Raw genomic sequence first — 16,645 nt, forward strand, 5'->3', positions numbered from 1 at the left:
TTACTCAGCCACATGTCTCTTTCTCTATCTCAGCATTCTTGACACCTGCTCTCAGAGTTGCTCTCGTGCTGAACAAACCGTTCAGTATCGTTGCCACAGCTGAGACAACAGACAGCCGGGGCCACACTATTTCCAAACGGAGAGCCTAATTGCAGCTGCACCTAATTGCTCTAACTTGGTCTTCATTTTGTTTCTTTATAACAGCAAATCCAAACAGATGTATGCAAATAAATCATCTGATTTGCAGTTTCTTTTGTAAAATCGCGTGGAACAAAGTTGTCATGTACTTCCAAAAACGGTTATTTCTATTAAATGTCATTATTTTTTCCCTCTTCTGGCTAATCAACTCCATATTAAACAGTTCCAGCTTTGCAGTTTAACAGCTTGCATCAGCACACCGAGTTAAACGTGAAGAAGTGGAACATTAACTTCACAGTAGGACTTTGTAACACTGACTTGGAGCCCTTTTATGTTGGTCGGATTCCTTGCCGAGCAGTCTTTTTTCTTTTTTTCTAGGAAAGTGGCACGGCTGTGTGCAGATTCTCGGACTCCGGCGAAGCGTGAAGGCACCGCAGACAACAGTGGTGTTTTGTGTCATTTGGGTCCGCTGCCAGGTGAGATAGACTCGGGCAGTCATGGCTCTCCTGTCCGTGCTCACGCCAGTCCTGGCGGTGGTCCTGTGCCTGGTGATAGGCTTTATGGTGGTGAAATCTCGGGAGACAGAAACCTCCTCGAGAGCAAAGCTCAAAACTAAAGGGGCGTCAAAAGCAGACTTGAGACCGTGGGTGGACCAGGACTTGCAGGATGATACAGAAAGCACAAGAGAAGGAAAAGGTGAGAGCTCACTTAGGATTTTTTTTTTTACTTTTTTACTCGGCAGAGTTCAACTTTTAGATTTTTTACTGTTTTCAAACACCCTCTTGGCAATGTGGGGAATTTTTCCATGCAGCAAGAATCTCCGGGGCGCCATCAGTGTAGTGGGCCATTCTTTCAGAATCTATTATTTTAGGAAATCCTATGCATTTGTGAACAAGTTTGCCAGAGAAAGCAACAGCCGTTTCTGATGAAACGGGCAAAACATGATGACGTCGACATTTGTGTTTTACATGCTCCTGATTGGGTAAAAGAGTAGTTTGTCAAAACAGTGTGCACAGCCCAGGGAGCATGCAGATGTTTAGTATTATGATTCAAACAAACTAATATTCAATATTCACAGGGAGAATTAACCTGAATTCTCTCACTTTGCATTGTTCAGGTTCTTGGAAACAATCCTCCAGTGGTACTGATTTTTCAGATATCTTTACAAACAAATGGATTTTGAATACCAGACATATTTCTCAGGTTCCTCTTTCCCCCTGTTGTCTTCTAAGATGATGATGAATGGGTGGACGGTAACGAAGAGGAGGACCTTGCACATGTGCCCTACTTGCCACCGCGTTACTCCGAGGAGAAAATGCTGCAGAGATCCAAAGATTTTTACACCTTGCTGAACCAGAGGAGGTCTGTCAGATTCATCAGCCCAGAGCCGGTCCCACGAGAAGTCATCGATAATGTTATTCTCACTGCAGGCACGAAACCTCATCCAAATCAATGGAGACTTGTAATGCAGAGAAGGGCCAGAGATCTTGTCTGAAACTTTTATGTCTGTTTTCCTTCCTTCTCCTCTCTTCCATCTGGTTAGGTACCGCACCTAGTGGAGCGCACACAGAGCCCTGGACATTTGTTGTGGTGTCAGATCCAGAGACAAAGCACCAAATCAGACTGATAGTGGAGGAGGAAGAGGAGATGAACTACCGCCAGAGGATGGGGGATAAATGGGTCCAAGATTTGGCCAAATTAAGGTGAATATCCATCCTTACTCCAACTCACACATTCATATCATTACCAGAGGATTATAAAAACGTTACTGGATACATCTGATTCCCAACCTTTTATATAGTTTTTATTTCCCAGTGTAAAACCCAACTACATTTTTAATGATGTATCTACCTCTACTGGCTATTGCTCTTGCAGAACAAACTGGATTAAGGAGTACTTGGATGTTGCTCCGTACCTGATCCTAATCTTTAAACAGACCCATGGGATTCTACCAGATGGCAGGAAAACGACACACTATTACAATGAAATCAGTGTCTCCATATCGTGTGGGATTCTGCTGGCTGCCTTACAGGTGAGGAGCAACTGGGGCTCATGAAACATAGATCAACGTTTTAGGAGTTTATTTTGAACTATTGTATCCTATTTGAACTACCTCTTTGAAAAGTACTTTAACTAAACCTTTCTTATTAAATGTGGTATCACAGCTAGCTGAGAAGCTGAATTTCTGCACATTAATTTCTGTTGTTTTTACATTTATTTATCAGAACGTAGGTCTTGCGACCGTCACATCAACGCCCCTTAACTGTGGTCCTCAGCTCAGGCTGCTCCTTAAACGTCCGGCCAACGAGAAGCTGCTGATGCTGCTTCCCGTAGGTTATCCTGCTGCTGACGCCACCGTGCCGGATTTGAAACGCAAGCACCTGGATGACATCATGGTGCACCTTTAAACAAATCAGTTGTGGAGGAAAAAAAAGTTTCTTCTTTTTCTTTTATCAAAAACAGCTGCCCACATCTTCTGAGAATAAAAACTGTCGCTTCTTTAGTGAGTTGTCCTTGTGTGATTTGCCTACAAGACCGTTACCAAAATATTACATCATTCACATCAACATTTGTTTGTTGTTCTGTCTAAAATCCTGCCCATCAAAGACTGTGTTGCAAAATGTCTGAAATATTTCGCATAAATGACAAAGAACAGAATGGAAATCGCAGAGAGAACTACACATCCAATTTTGTTGACAAATGAGAGCCAAAGAGGCAACATTGAATATCTCTTGTCTTACGTAGTTTTGTAGATCCTAAAACAAAGGTGCAATGAATCAGAATTTAAATAATATATGACCAAATTTGATTAGGAATCATAAACAACAAAAGAAAACAGTGTCCAGCTTAGAGTCTTGAGGAAACAGTTGCTTTTGAAGTGGAGATTTCTGTCTCAGATTATAAGAATAAGAAAACAGCACTCAAAGATATGGACTCTAAAGTACCCTACATTCTCATTGGAAACAACTCATTTACAGATAGAGTCTTCACCGAATAAACATGAACCTTCCCCAGTTGACTATTACAGTATTTTACCTTCAGTTATTTAGTTAAGTTATTTATTTAATTATTTATTCATTACATGGTTTGCAAAAATATGTCTGTTTATATAAATTATGTTGTATGAAGGAAGACCGAAATCTATAGAACTGACCTTTGCTTGACAAAACTATGTCTTGGATTAATTACTTCATGTGTTTGTTCATTCGTTTTATCGATCAGTGATAAGTGCAGGTCGCGCTTACCTCCTCGTCCTGTCTCAAGCGCCACCACTGGAGGGCAGTATCACCCAGAAAAAAAAAGCGCCGGAAACCCAACCGAAGAAGAAGAGAGATCACATTTGCGCAGGCGTACACCACGTACACCCGATGCATCGAGCTCTCTTGGCTGGATGCTAGCTGGCTAGCTAACGGTCTGTAAGGTCTCACACATCGGGTCTGACGGGGGAAGAGCAGCGGTGGAGAAGAAGGGCGACCCAAGCGCCGCTACGAAATGGCCGGGCAACAGTTCCAGTACGATGACAGCGGCAACACCTTTTTCTATTTCCTAACGTCCTTCGTCGGACTTATTGTTATCCCGGCTACATATTACCTCTGGCCGCGGGATCAGAATGCTGGTAAGGCCTGATGTCTTGGCTCAGTGCTAACTTAGCCAACTATCTACTCTCAGCCGGTGGAACGTAAAGTGTTTGGGCAACATTTAGGCTTGTGAATGATCACCAGCCAGTGTGCTGTTAATCTGCCGCGGGATGTAGGTGCACATGCTACACAGTCTTACCTAGCTATGTAACAACGTGCAAATGGGAGCTAACTAACGTCAGAAAGATGATGCCCATATTTCTTCCACCGTTCGGAGCTTAACTGACAACTCATTGACACTACAACATTTTAACGTAGGGATTTATTTTGCCATTACGGCCTGTGTCTGGGTGAAGCGAAGTTCTGTCTGGTTGAACTGGAGCTCCAACATTGAAAACCAGCGTCCCTCTTTCAGGATCTCAAGTTAGCCTTTATACCTTTGTTGACCTTCCATTTATGCGTCCTTATCTTGATGCTGCTATCTGTTTGTCAACAACAGAGCACGGCAGACATATGTCATTATGTAACTTAGGCCAGGGAAGTTTACTCAACTGGTCTTCTGGGTGTAGTTATAGTGGCACTATAAACTAATGCCTACAACGTCCCTTACAGTAGTTATGGTGTCAAGTTACAAATTCCATTAGAAATTCAATCAGAATAAAGTAAATGCTGAAATATGCTTCCTTGTTTTACATATTCACAATACTTTGGAGTATTGTGGGTGTTGAAGGCACATAAATCCCTCTCATACTTTAGTGTCATTTGAATGCTCTTATTGTGATGATGTGTCATTGACTTCTTCATGTCCATCCCCTGTACAGAACAGCTGCGCCTGAAGAGCCTGCGGAGGGTACACGGCAGGTGTTTGTGGTATCGGCTCCGGCTGATGAAGTCACAGCAGAGCATTGTCCCAACACTAAAGTAAGTCCGGTGTATCGGAGTTGGGCTTCTTTTAGTTTTTGTTGTGGTGTAAATGAACGTGATGTACTCAAATCTAGGGGTCCGAATGCTTATCCCCCCACGTGGGTGTCATTTATTTATTTTTTTATGAAGAATTCTTCCTAAGCAGCAGGTAATATCTGAGAGTTTCAGTCATACTTTGCTTCAGGGAACCTGAGCTTAGGCTCCTGAATCGTGCATCGTTTTTAGTTCTTTAGGCAAATGCACCATTGTATATAGTGTAGGCTGACTCAGGCTAGCATGTATCTGTTAAGATAAGTTGGTCCATTCAGCCCATCGTGTTTTTGCGTGACAGTCTCTCTGTGACGTGTGTGTGTGATGTCACCCTGTTTTCTCCAGAGTTGTTTATGCGCTCTGTGCGGTTTATAGCAGCTTCTCAGCTGTTTGTCCTCATACGCCCACTTTCCACTCTGGCTCTGTGACTACAACGGCATCCTGTGTTTACGGTCCAAAACATTTACAAACTCCGCCCTCGCTGGTCAGAACAGCTGAATCAGAAGTTGTCTCTCAGAATTCCACCGTCGCAGTTATAGAAATAAGTCAGATTTCTTTCCTGTGGAGCTACGACTGGAGGCCAGTGACCTGTCGTCATGGCAACAGATGCTGCAGCACCTTCCACTGGGTTTTTTTGTTGTTGTTGTTGTTTCTTTGCTTGTTTTAGCTAATGTCATGGTAACTAGTTCAATACACGTGCATAAATGTCAAACGGCAACAATAAGAGCCCAGCTTGCCCTTCTGCTTGTTGACAGTGGATCGAGACGTGTTTACTGGAGGCTTTCAAATGGCAAAATTAGATTTTTGTGCCCTAAAATGTTCAATCGATTGTACGACAGGAAACTAAATGGTTATAAATTGAAGCCAGAGCGTGAAATAGACATATTTTGTGCTTTTTTTCCCCTTTTTTTTTTTTTTTTTAAATTTCTTGTGTTGCTTTGTGTGTGAACTTTTTCAGGAAGGCAGCGCTACTGTTCGGGTGGGCTGTGTTCCTGCTGCTAGCCTACAAGGTGTCCAAGCTGGACAGAGAGTACCAGGAGTACAATCCATATGAAGACCTCAACTTGGACCCGGTAAAGCCACAGAGAGGAAAAACAAAAATGTCACTGAAATCCCGAAAGTTACATTTCTCGATTTAAGATCCATATCTTAGGCATTTTAGCACTATAAAGCTTTTGTCTCTTTCCACTTATGGGGTTGTGCAGGGTTCTTGAAGTTGAACCTAACTGCATCCGAGTGTGCTGTTTTCTAGCCGCCGTGTGTTTTGTCTCCAGGATGCGTCGCTGGTAGAAATTAAGAAGCAATATCGCATACTGTCCCTCAAGTACCACCCTGACAAAGGCGGTGATGAAGCCACATTCATGAGAATTGCCAAAGCCTATGCTGCGTAAGTTTCTTTTGCTTTCAACCAAAAGATGGCTCCATGAATGATGATAAGTCGCTTCAAGCAGCGTGGTGTTTTTGGATGAACTGAGAAGTGTACTTTTTGTGGTCTTTCCTGCAGTCTAACCAATGAACGGTCGCGAGAGAACTGGCAGCTATACGGTAACCCAGACGGCCCAGGAGGTAAGTAAAAGCTGCTCGTGTTCAGACTGTTGGTCGGTGTAAATGTGTTAAACAACAGAAGATGAATCGAAGACATCGGCAGCTCCGTCATTCCTGTGAGAGCAGGCGCGAAGCACCACACACTTTTAGATATTTCCAGCTGTGATTTCCAAGCGGCGTGTGTTCCCACAGCCTGCTTTATTTGCAGTAAGTAAAGGGAATTTATCCTTTTTCACTCGATGTTTCTCTCTCTAGCCACCAGCTTTGGTATCGCTCTGCCTGCCTGGATCGTTGACCAGAAGAACTCGATGCTGGTACGCACTTACTGATCCAAGCCATCCAAGCTTTAACTGCATGTGATTTTTATATTTGAATCGCAGAGATCGGGCTCATATTCAACCCACAGACGTGCTAAATTAGGATTCTTATTCCTGTTGTTGTCGGTCAAAATGTCAACCTCGGTCTGCTCTGACGGTTGGGCTTTTCTTTCTGCAGGTACTTTTGGTTTATGGACTTGCCTTTATGGTCATCCTTCCTGTTGTCGTGGTAAGTTTTTGCAATCATTTGATTTCAAACTGGATTATGATGTCATTTCAAACGACCCTAGTTTTCTAGTATTTTCTCAGTTTCTTACCTTATATCTTTTTTTTTTTGTCCCTCTGTTCTCCAGGGTACATGGTGGTACCGCTCAATCCGATACAGTGGGGACCAGATCCTCATCAACACCACCCAGCTCTTCATGCATTTCATGTACAAGACGCCGAACATGAACATGAAGCGTGAGTTTTTAAACTGGTCGATACGATTTTGGAGGCGATGAATCCAGTTTGAAGGCACACATTGCTTCAGTGTTGGCTTTCCTTCTTGTTGTGATTAACGTAGCACTTTGTCGGATGTGTGTTTCGCCTGATTGGGTGAAATGGTTTTTGTCTTTCGATGGTGATTCTGTTCAAATCCCACCTCCAGGATTGACCATGGTGTTGACGGCAGCGTTCGAGTTTGACCCTCGCAGCAATAAAGAAGCCACAATAAGACCCACAGACAACATTGAAGTGCCACAGGTAAAAAAAAAAAAAAAAAAAAAAAAAAAAAAGTCTTTTAGGGCTGTCTAACTCTAAAAGATGCGACAATAAACGGACTTTGTCACTAGCAAGCTTACAGATGGCTTACAGAAGCTTGCAGCCCCACAATTGAGCAATTTCCATAGAAGACCGTGCTTCGCTGCTTTCCACTCTAACATATAATCATTTATTTTCTGTATTGAAGACTGAAAGCAGCAATGACTCTGTCTTGTCCCTTTTGCAGTTAATCCGTGAATTAGGGAATATCAACGTTAAGAAGAAGGAGCCTCCGTTCTGCTACCCCTACAGTTTGAAGGCCAGGGTGTTGGTTTTGGCCCATCTGGCCCGCATGGATGTGTCTGAGGAGCTGGAAGAAGGTAGGACTGAAATTTGACAAATTTGGTCCAGATGCGTTCTTATTTTTACATTTGTGCCTTTTGTGGTTTTAAGTGGTATTTGAGACCTTTTATTTGCTTAAACTAGTTGTGTCTTGGGCATGCTTTATTTTTATTTTTTTATTCTCATTTTTCTTTCTATATTTTCTTCATTTTAATGCATTGAAATGAAATCAGGAGCTGTACACACAACCGTGGCTCATTTCTACTTAGCTTTATGTTCATAAACATGAGAGCTGGCAAAGTGTTGGTTCGCTCCTCGCACTTCCTACACCAACGGATTCAAACTCCTTCGGAATCCTAACTGGATAGAAACCCTCTTGTTCTCAGTTGCGGTGTTTTATGTGAAAGATGTGCCACACGCACACCATGTACAGCAGCTTACTTGACTGATCAAAAGTAGTTTGGAATGAAGGACTTGCGTGGCGCTGAAAGGTGCTTTATCCACTGCAACATTCAGCAGGACTTTATTGAATTGATTCGATAAAAGTAGTGAAAAATTCATCATCTTTAGCATGAAGATTTCATTCACAATGCTGTTTTTATGTTTGCATTCCTGTGCAGAGGTAATGCACATACTTAGCTCGAGCCAAAGCTGTAGGGGGATAGCTCCACGGTTGAGGATAAATGACGACTAAAACTTTTTTTTGGATTGGAACGTCAGACAGGTCCTCGGTGTGTTATTCACAGCATGTTCCGTGTGCTTCTGTTGCAGACCAGAGATTTGTTGTGAGGAAGAGTCCAGCGCTCCTTCAAGAGATGATCAACGTGGGCTGTCAGCTTACGATGATGGCAAACAGCAGAGGAGGTACGCATGCGGGCGTTCGTGCACGTTGTTGCTTTGAAGGGCAGCTCCCCTCCCCCAACACGCACACATTTTTCAGTCACGTCAGCATTGTCAACTTCCCAATTCCTCTCGTCAGGCTTCCACGCTCCTCGACTCGTAACCATCGAGAACTGCATGAAGCTGACCCAGATGACGGTGCAGGGCCTGCAGGAGTCAAAGTCGCCGCTGCTGCAGCTCCCTCATTTCGAGGAGGAGCACCTCCGCTACTGCATTTCTAAGAAGGTACCTGCTCAGTCCACGCTCGGGCCGCCACTCTTATTTATTACTCCAGCATTTGTTCAGGTTGTAGTTTGATCCAGAGTTCACTCTGAAAATCAGCGCGAAAAGCTGAGAGTTACGAAGTAGGAATTCCAACCATCTGTGACACTTTCTTAGTGTTTTTTTTATTATTTTTTTTTAATAGTAGATGAGAAAGTTCAGGGTTCCAAGTACGGGTTGATATGACATTGGAGGATACTTGCAAACAAAACCCTCCTGTAATGGATGACCCACAAGGGTGACGTTGTATATCAGTGTGTGATCTTTCACTGCCATCCTCCTCCTTCTCTCTTCTTTAGTATAAAGTGCGAACTCTGCAGGACCTGGTCAGTCTGAAGGACTCCGACAGGCGCAGCATGCTGCGTTTCCTGGGCGAGGAGAAGTATGATGAGGTCATGGCCGTGCTGGGCAGCTTCCCTCACATCACCATGGATACCAAACTGCAGGGTGAGTCCTAAAAGAGAAACACGGTGACCATGCCTGTGCCTCTAGTTTAATATCAGTGTGGCTGGGCAGGTGAGCTGAAAAACTAAACAAACTCTTGGGTGTTTTTACGATGTTACGAAGTCTTCCATCTTTGTCTCTGGTCACATTCTCTGCAGCTGAGAGCAGTTTGGAATGTATTGTGGAAGTCTATACATTTGTGTCCAAAATTTAGATAATAACGTTGGCTTCTCTCTGTGTGTCTTTGCAGTCCTTGATGATGAGGACAGCAATAACATCACAGCAGGCTCAATTGTCACAGTAACTGTCACTTTAACCAGGAAACGAATGGTGGTAAGTGTCTAATTTGTTTAAACACTGGCATGATTTGATATCTTAGTAACTGGGTAGATTACATGTTTTTGGGTGCATGCACTTCTCTGGACGGCCACTAGAGTGCACTGTTGACCAGTTTCCCGACTATCGATAAACTTGTATTCATTTACTCTTGTGTGAAGGATATGTTTGAAAAAGAGCAGGTCTCTACGCCATGTCCAGGAGAGGACGCTGCCAACACAGAGGAAGCAGTAAGGATAACACACGCAGAGAGAACATGTCAGTTCAGATCAGTATAAGAAAAAACAAAGGACTGATTTTTTTGTTGCTGTTGTTTTACATTTGTCTGTTGAAGCAAGGAGACACGGGTAAAGCTAAAACCAAAGTGTGGCAGAACAAGAATAAAGGCGCCAAGAAGACAGCCAAGTCCAAGAAGAAAAAATTAACAAAGAAGAAGGCCACTCCTGCTCCTGCCAAAACCAAGCAGGCCAATGGCAACGTGGCGGGAAACGTAAGCGTCTGAATCTCTAAAACACATTCCACATGTGAGAGGATGAGAAAAGCGACACTGCTTACACGGAAGTGTTTACAATTAATGTTGCTCTCACAGGAAATTGTCACGGCAGCATCATCGGTGGCAGCGGCGACAAAGGAGGAAGATGACGAAGCTTCGGACAAAGGCAGCGAGTCAGAGGAGGGCGAAGCCAACAAGGATTCTCCCAGCGAGAGAGACGAAGACAGCGACAAACAAAGCGACACGGAGGTTGATGAGATGGCCGGCGACGACGAGGAGGTCAGGGAACTTTTTATCATTTTTTCTTATGCCCGGATCAGGATTTCGAATGTTCAGCTTTTCAGCAACCCGCTCATGTTTTGCACTTTGATTACAAACTGAAAAGTCAGGACACGCTGTTTGTGCCCAGCCTTAACCACCTGCTCTCTCCACCCGTCAGGAGTGGGAGGTGTTGCAGCAAAGCATCCAACGGCGAGAGCGAGCACTGCTCGAAACCAAGTCAAAGGTGACGCATCCAGTCTACAGCCTCTACTTCCCTGAAGAGAAGCAAGAGTGGTGGTGGCTCTACATCGCTGACCGCCGAGATCAGACCCTCGTCTCTATGCCCTACCACGTCTGCACGCTAAAAGACACGGAAGAGGTGAGACGGGGCTCATGTGTCCCTGTTTGGTTTCTGTGTAGAGAAATCCCACATGACTTAAGATCACTCGTACTGCCCAACCAATTGGCAATAATCAGTGTCAACAGCCTGCAATGATATCGGGCTGAAAAATATTTGCTTTACAAAACTTGTAGTAACTATTTGTTGATTATTTACTGAAGCCACTACTTGATTATTAAAACCAGTTTCTCTATAATTCCCATTTTTGTAATCGCAACATCAGAAGGCCACTTCTTTGTGCTTTATTGAATTACTTAGATGGTATTTTGTGGATTGTACAATAATCCATTGTTCAGACATCTTAAGTTGGTGTGTGTACACATTTCTTGTGTCCTGTGTACTGTAATCCTTCCCATATCCTGTTGCTAGGCAACCCGTTGCACTTGTTATTATTCCTTCAGAGTAGTGTGTGTTTATTTTTGCACAATCTCCACCTCTGATCCGGGTATTCTCCAGCAACAGCGAGGTAAAGGCTTAATGTGAGACCTGTGCAACTCTGCACGACCAGCTGTCACCGCTCCGGAGTAACGGAATCGCACGAGGTGCCCCTTTCGTGCATGACGGGACAATGCCTAGCAGTCTGTCACTTCAACAGTTTGCTCTGCTGTTTGTGATGTGTGACTGCTTACGTGCTGCCTCTTTAGATGTGTTATTCGGAGAACAAAGAAGCACTGTCGCTAATGAATAGCAGCCACCTTCACTTTTCGTTCTCTCTTCTCATGTGGAGCAATTAGCCTCGTTATGCTGATAATGAGATGTTTGCTGGATGTAGTTGCGCAATCCAGTAATAGTGTAATAGTGTAGTTAATTTGTAATTACCATGTTGAAAATACCAAATACTTACTACAAGTCGAATGTCAGTCTGCAGACAGTCGGCAGAAAGAGAAGTAAACGGCACATTTATCGTCCAAAGCACATGACTTTTTAAAAGAGAGAGAGAGAAAAAAAAAGTGAAACACTATGACCTGGACAAGTATGTCGCCTGATTTAAATCCAGTTAATAAAAATAGTCTGTGAATGACATTGGGAAACCTATAATCTGTTTTCTTCACACACACTTCCTCACCCCTTTGGTCTTACCAACCAGTGCGATGGCTCTCGTTTACCCGCGCTCAGGAGTTTAGGTCATTCGCCTCGCTTTGTGATTGCATGAAAGTCTTTGGGGTTTTTGGAAAAGCGAACCAAACAATTTGAGTGTTTTCTTGAGATTTGTCCCCCCCCCCCCCCAAAAAAAAAAAAAAGGAAAAGACGGTCAAATACTTTTCAATGTAAGCTGAATTGGTTAAAATGACGTGTCGGAGTGAAATATTTAGGTTTCTTTATTGGATGAACCATATTTTATGGATTTTTTTTCTTTTTCTCCTTAAATACAAGTTTAAGCATTTCAACTTGTGGTGTGTTTGAGTTGTTTTGAATAGATTGTTACTTGTGCTTGGACTATACCAGCAGATGGCAACTGGAGAACATTAGGTGCGTTTCTTATTCTTAGTAAAGGTTCAAGTCTTCTCTCTGATACACTCACGTGAAACGTTTACAGACTGGTTGTCATGCCAACCTGCAGAAAACTCGCGCGAGTGAGTAGTTTTCACCAAAGTCCGTACTTTTGATGGAAACACACATGATTCGAATTTCTTTTAATGCGCATTTCCCAATGATTCAAATCACTTTTGGATGGAAACATGATTATTGTCTCTGAAGTGCAGAGATAATGTGGTGCCATCACTGCTGAGGAGGGTCAAATCTGTGATCATGGATAAAGATGGATATACAAAGTAGGATTAGGGGGATTAGGATTTGAATCTCCAAAACAAAGGGTTCACTGATTTTTGTGTGCATTAAGTTTGGAGGAAAGGAAAAATCTTCAAATAAAGGAATGTGATATTAACTGCCATGTGTTTGTGTTGTTTTCCAGGTGGAACTAAAGTTTCCAGCACCCTCCAAAACGGGCAACTACCAGTACTCTGTTATCCTCCGCTCAGATTCCTATCTGGGACTCGACCAGATCAAACCACTTAAGGTGAGTTTTGAAAAAAAAAAACAACTCTCTTCTGATCCCTGCACATGCACAAAGCCATACATGTAAATGTATCGTCATAGTGAAGAGGCCACAGCAAAGACGCCACAGCAAAGACACCACCAGAAGCTACCAAAAGCGTCACATCACAGGACCTGACGAGAGTTGGACTGCGTGTTTTTGTAGGCTTGTGTGCGTGTGTTACGCGATAAACGAACGCATTCACAAAATATACGTAGGGTTTGCTTTTCCTGATTTATGTTTTTGATGGATTAAATGTTGCCCATGTGTGAAATCAGTACACGTGCAACATAATCCACATTGTGTTACGATGCCGTTAGTTAACAGAACTAAGATTCATGCAGTCTCTTAATCAGCTGATTTTAACGCGCACAGATTTCTAAAGATCTAGTATTGAACACTTGGTGTGACATTTCAAACTGCAGTGATGGGACATGCCAGCTCCCTGCACTAAATAAAACGCGTTTGTTGTGGTTTCGCAGCTGGAGGTCCACGAGGCCAAGGCCATGCTGGACAACCACCCACAGTGGGACATCCCCGACACGGAGGAGGAGGACGAGGAGCAGGAGGACAGCGACGGCATCGAGGAAAGTGACGACGACGACGAGGACAACGACTGAATGTGTGGACGCATGCGTTCAGCCCCCTCCCCCTCTTGGACTGGCCACCCATCCACTAGTGACCAGGAACAGCAAAGCCGTGCCTGCCACAAAAGAAGAAGAACCCTCACACACAATAAATCACTGGGAACAGTTTATACACACAGAGCCCTCCACCATAATACCTTTACAATTACATTAACTGTGACCCCCCCCTCCCAAATTTCCCTTTTCTACAGAGACTTGTTCATTCACTTTCCGCTGCCGGCGGAGTAAAGTTCAGTGAATACTAGCAGGCCTGTGCGTGTGAGTGGGTGTGCATGAGAGTGTACATTGGGGTGTGTGTGTGTGTGTGGTGTGTAATGTTGTATGTCTTTGTACAGATATGAAAGATGGACACACTGTGGACTGGAGGACCTATTAAATGTAATATGGGCTCTTTTCTTCTTTTCTTGAGGGGGAGATAGTGGATGTAAAGTGGCTAATTCCATTTGCAAAATTAACAAAAACAAATGACCGCTGTATGGAAATGATGTCGTCACTCTTACTCCTGTTGGGTTCTTTTTGTTGTTTCCCCCCCCCCCCCCCCAAAATAACTCTGCGCCAATGTTTTCCACACCAGTGATACTTTTACTGTACGCGTAATCTGCAGAAGTGTGAGCTTTAGCCCGCTGCATCCGGCAAGTTCGAAGTCGACCGGTGGGAGATGCTCGACTTTAATCGCATGGAGGGGGGAGAGCGCAGCAGCTTTTTGTTTTTCCTTCACTGTTACACTTTCCATTCATTCACTAATACTTTCCATATGCCGAAGGAAGTATCTACAGAGAGATCACCAATCAGTTCCGTTAATGATGCCTGTCCTGCCCCCTGTGACTTGTGCGTTTCCTGAAAGAGACGACTGGGTTGAAAGGCAGGTGCATTTTGACGTGACTCGCGACCTCAGACGTAACTGGGGAAGAAAACTTACAGTGTTAAGGTGTGATTGACTTGTGAGTACTCTTCTTCATATGCTACATAATAATTGTGAGCTGGAGGGTCTATTTAAGGGGCGACGGAACTGAGGCCCATTCATCTTCTGTTTGTTGTTTTTTTTTTAAACAATTGTAGCACATTCCAGTGTATGTCCAGAAAAGGCCTTATGAATATGAGTGAAATACCACAACATACAAGTCCTCCAGTGGTTCCTGGGAGAGCAGATTAAAATGAAAAAGAAAAGAAAAAAAAAGTTTAGTTTTTCATTTTTTTTTCTTAATTTGGTGTAGGAAAAACAAAACTGAAGTTTGTTTCAATTTGGAGTTGATCTATTCATAGTAACCAATGGCTCCCCTGTCTTGGGTTTACATATCACCATTGCCATCCCAAAATCTCCAGTGAGGAGTTCTATTTTTTTTTTTTTTTTTGCTGTTTTCTGTGAAATTTGACTGTTTATTGGGGTTTGATGGACTGGGTCCCTGCCAAACACGAACACTCACGGTCTGAGAGCTGTCCTGAATGAAGACCTGTTGAAAGTAACCTGTTGTGCGAGACTCAGCATACTTTCTCCAGCACCCTTTTTCTTCTCAATCGTCATAAAGCAGGAGCGGGCTTACCGTCGGAAGATTTTTTTTTGTTGCGTTTTTCTACTTCTTTTTTTTATTTTTTTTTTATTCCCATCTGAGGAATGCGAAGCCGTTCTGGTTGAGCGAAAGGAGCTCCCATACATTTAAAACTTTTTCCTTTTTTTTTTGTTCTTTTCAAATCTCAGTTGAGATGTAATTATAACAAATGTAACGCGAGTCTTCTAACCTTGATTTAAAAAAAAAAAAAAAAAACTTTTTTTTTTTTTTACATGTGTTAGATTGTGTGTGTGTGGGAGGGGAATCGGAGCTTCCTCGCGTGGCTCTGTGGGCTCTCGCTGTGTCGATTACTTGGTAGTTTTGAGTTTTTACATGAAAATGCATAATCTTTCACAATTTAATATCCTCACAACGCTTAATTTTCTCACAGTGCGGAGTTGTGTCGTTTGTGTGGGAGAGATTACATTTTTGATATTGGAGGGCATGCTCTCTGAACTCCACACACACGCGCACGCACACACTCAAACTATACCCTATACTGTAACTGTTCAAAGCAGGTGTATGCGAACAGTTAATATTGTACTCTGAGTATTTATCGCTCTACAATAGAATGTAGCATCGATGATTAATGCTGTGTGGGGAAGAAAAAACACAAACCAATGACAACGACAAAAAAAAAAAAACACCATCTCTCCCATGACAGACCTTAACCGGGTGACTGGCAGGCAAGCCGTCTCAGTTTGGACAAGCAACTACCCAAATGACTATCGATCTGCCACTTTTGTTTACAAAGGAACTGTCATTGTAAATGGAACAAAAAAAAAAATAAATATATATATTATTTGTATTTAAAATCATTTCAAATAAAAACTTTTAAACGAGGTGGCCTATTTGTGTTTCCACTCTGTTGCACAGGCCCAGCAGTCACTGGCAGCCTTTTCAGTGCTAAATGTAGGGAAAATGCTGGGTCTGTGTCATGGTGGTTTCTCTGCTTGTAACAGTATGTTAAAAGCAGTCCGGTGGATATTGGGGACACGCACACCAGCCCCAACAGCTTCAGTATACTTTTATATATCACTTGTTAAAGAAAATGTCAGTATCTGAACATTAATCAGGGAGCTTGTAACAGTAATGCTCGTTGCCACACAAGGTGCCACGCGGGGTATTTTGGTGCTCTACTGTTGGGGCAGTAACAGCTCAACAGCAACGGCCGCTCACTTCTTTTTCCCCCATATGCACAGGTGTGTGGACTCCTATCAGTTCGTTTTGCAAATTTAAGCCGGTTCACTGCGATAACGAAACGATAGAGTTAATATCCTCATTAGATAAGTCGGTGCCTTTCCAAGATGGTCAATACGTAGCCAACGTGTAACGACTCGTTTAAAAGACAATGTTAACTCATCAAACTGCGTCAAAGTCAGCCTAAAGTACAAATGGAGGTGAATGAACGTACCAATTGTCATACAGGAAGTCTTTTGAGTAATTGTTATCATAGGGGGGCTGAACCGCTCGCAGTTTGAGAACACCCGTTTTATTTCTACGCCGCTGTCTCTCCCGTCTTCTGAAGCGGCGCAGATAAATGAGCCGGATAGGGAAATTATACCATCAACATAAAAAAAACTGAACGATTTTTTTTTTTTATTTCGATTTGGTGATACCGTTTCAACTCCTGTCAAAGCTCCCGGACAATTTTTCTTTTCTTTTTTTTTAACACAGCCCGCAAACCTCTCACCAGCTCGCGGTAT

The 16,645-nt window shown here is 43.1% G+C and overlaps 2 protein-coding genes across 2 annotated transcripts; both read left to right on the plus strand.

The window, feature by feature from the left end:
• Positions 1-437: 437 nt before the first annotated feature.
• On the plus strand, positions 438-2,645 carry iyd (iodotyrosine deiodinase). The gene is made up of 5 exons (XM_072362705.1): positions 438-834; positions 1,371-1,568; positions 1,682-1,841; positions 2,014-2,170; positions 2,364-2,645. The coding sequence occupies exons 1-5, from the start codon at positions 636-638 to the stop codon at positions 2,544-2,546; spliced, it is 897 nt and encodes a 298-aa protein (XP_072218806.1). The 5' UTR covers positions 438-635; the 3' UTR covers positions 2,547-2,645.
• Positions 2,646-3,479: 834 nt separating this feature from the next.
• sec63 (SEC63 homolog, protein translocation regulator) lies at positions 3,480-15,781 on the plus strand. Its single transcript, XM_072361985.1, has 20 exons — positions 3,480-3,754; positions 4,538-4,637; positions 5,629-5,743; positions 5,945-6,057; positions 6,175-6,236; positions 6,471-6,529; positions 6,711-6,761; positions 6,886-6,994; positions 7,182-7,276; positions 7,521-7,653; positions 8,387-8,479; positions 8,595-8,740; positions 9,076-9,223; positions 9,471-9,553; positions 9,718-9,786; positions 9,891-10,046; positions 10,146-10,328; positions 10,489-10,689; positions 12,623-12,727; positions 13,228-15,781. The coding sequence occupies exons 1-20, from the start codon at positions 3,631-3,633 to the stop codon at positions 13,363-13,365; spliced, it is 2,283 nt and encodes a 760-aa protein (XP_072218086.1). The 5' UTR covers positions 3,480-3,630; the 3' UTR covers positions 13,366-15,781.
• Positions 15,782-16,645: the final 864 nt, after the last annotated feature.

Source organism: Leuresthes tenuis, unplaced genomic scaffold (assembly GCF_036924035.1).
Source record: "Leuresthes tenuis unplaced genomic scaffold, fLeuTen1.0.hap1 SCAF_13, whole genome shotgun sequence".
In the NCBI taxonomy this organism is placed as follows: domain Eukaryota; kingdom Metazoa; phylum Chordata; class Actinopteri; order Atheriniformes; family Atherinopsidae; genus Leuresthes; species Leuresthes tenuis.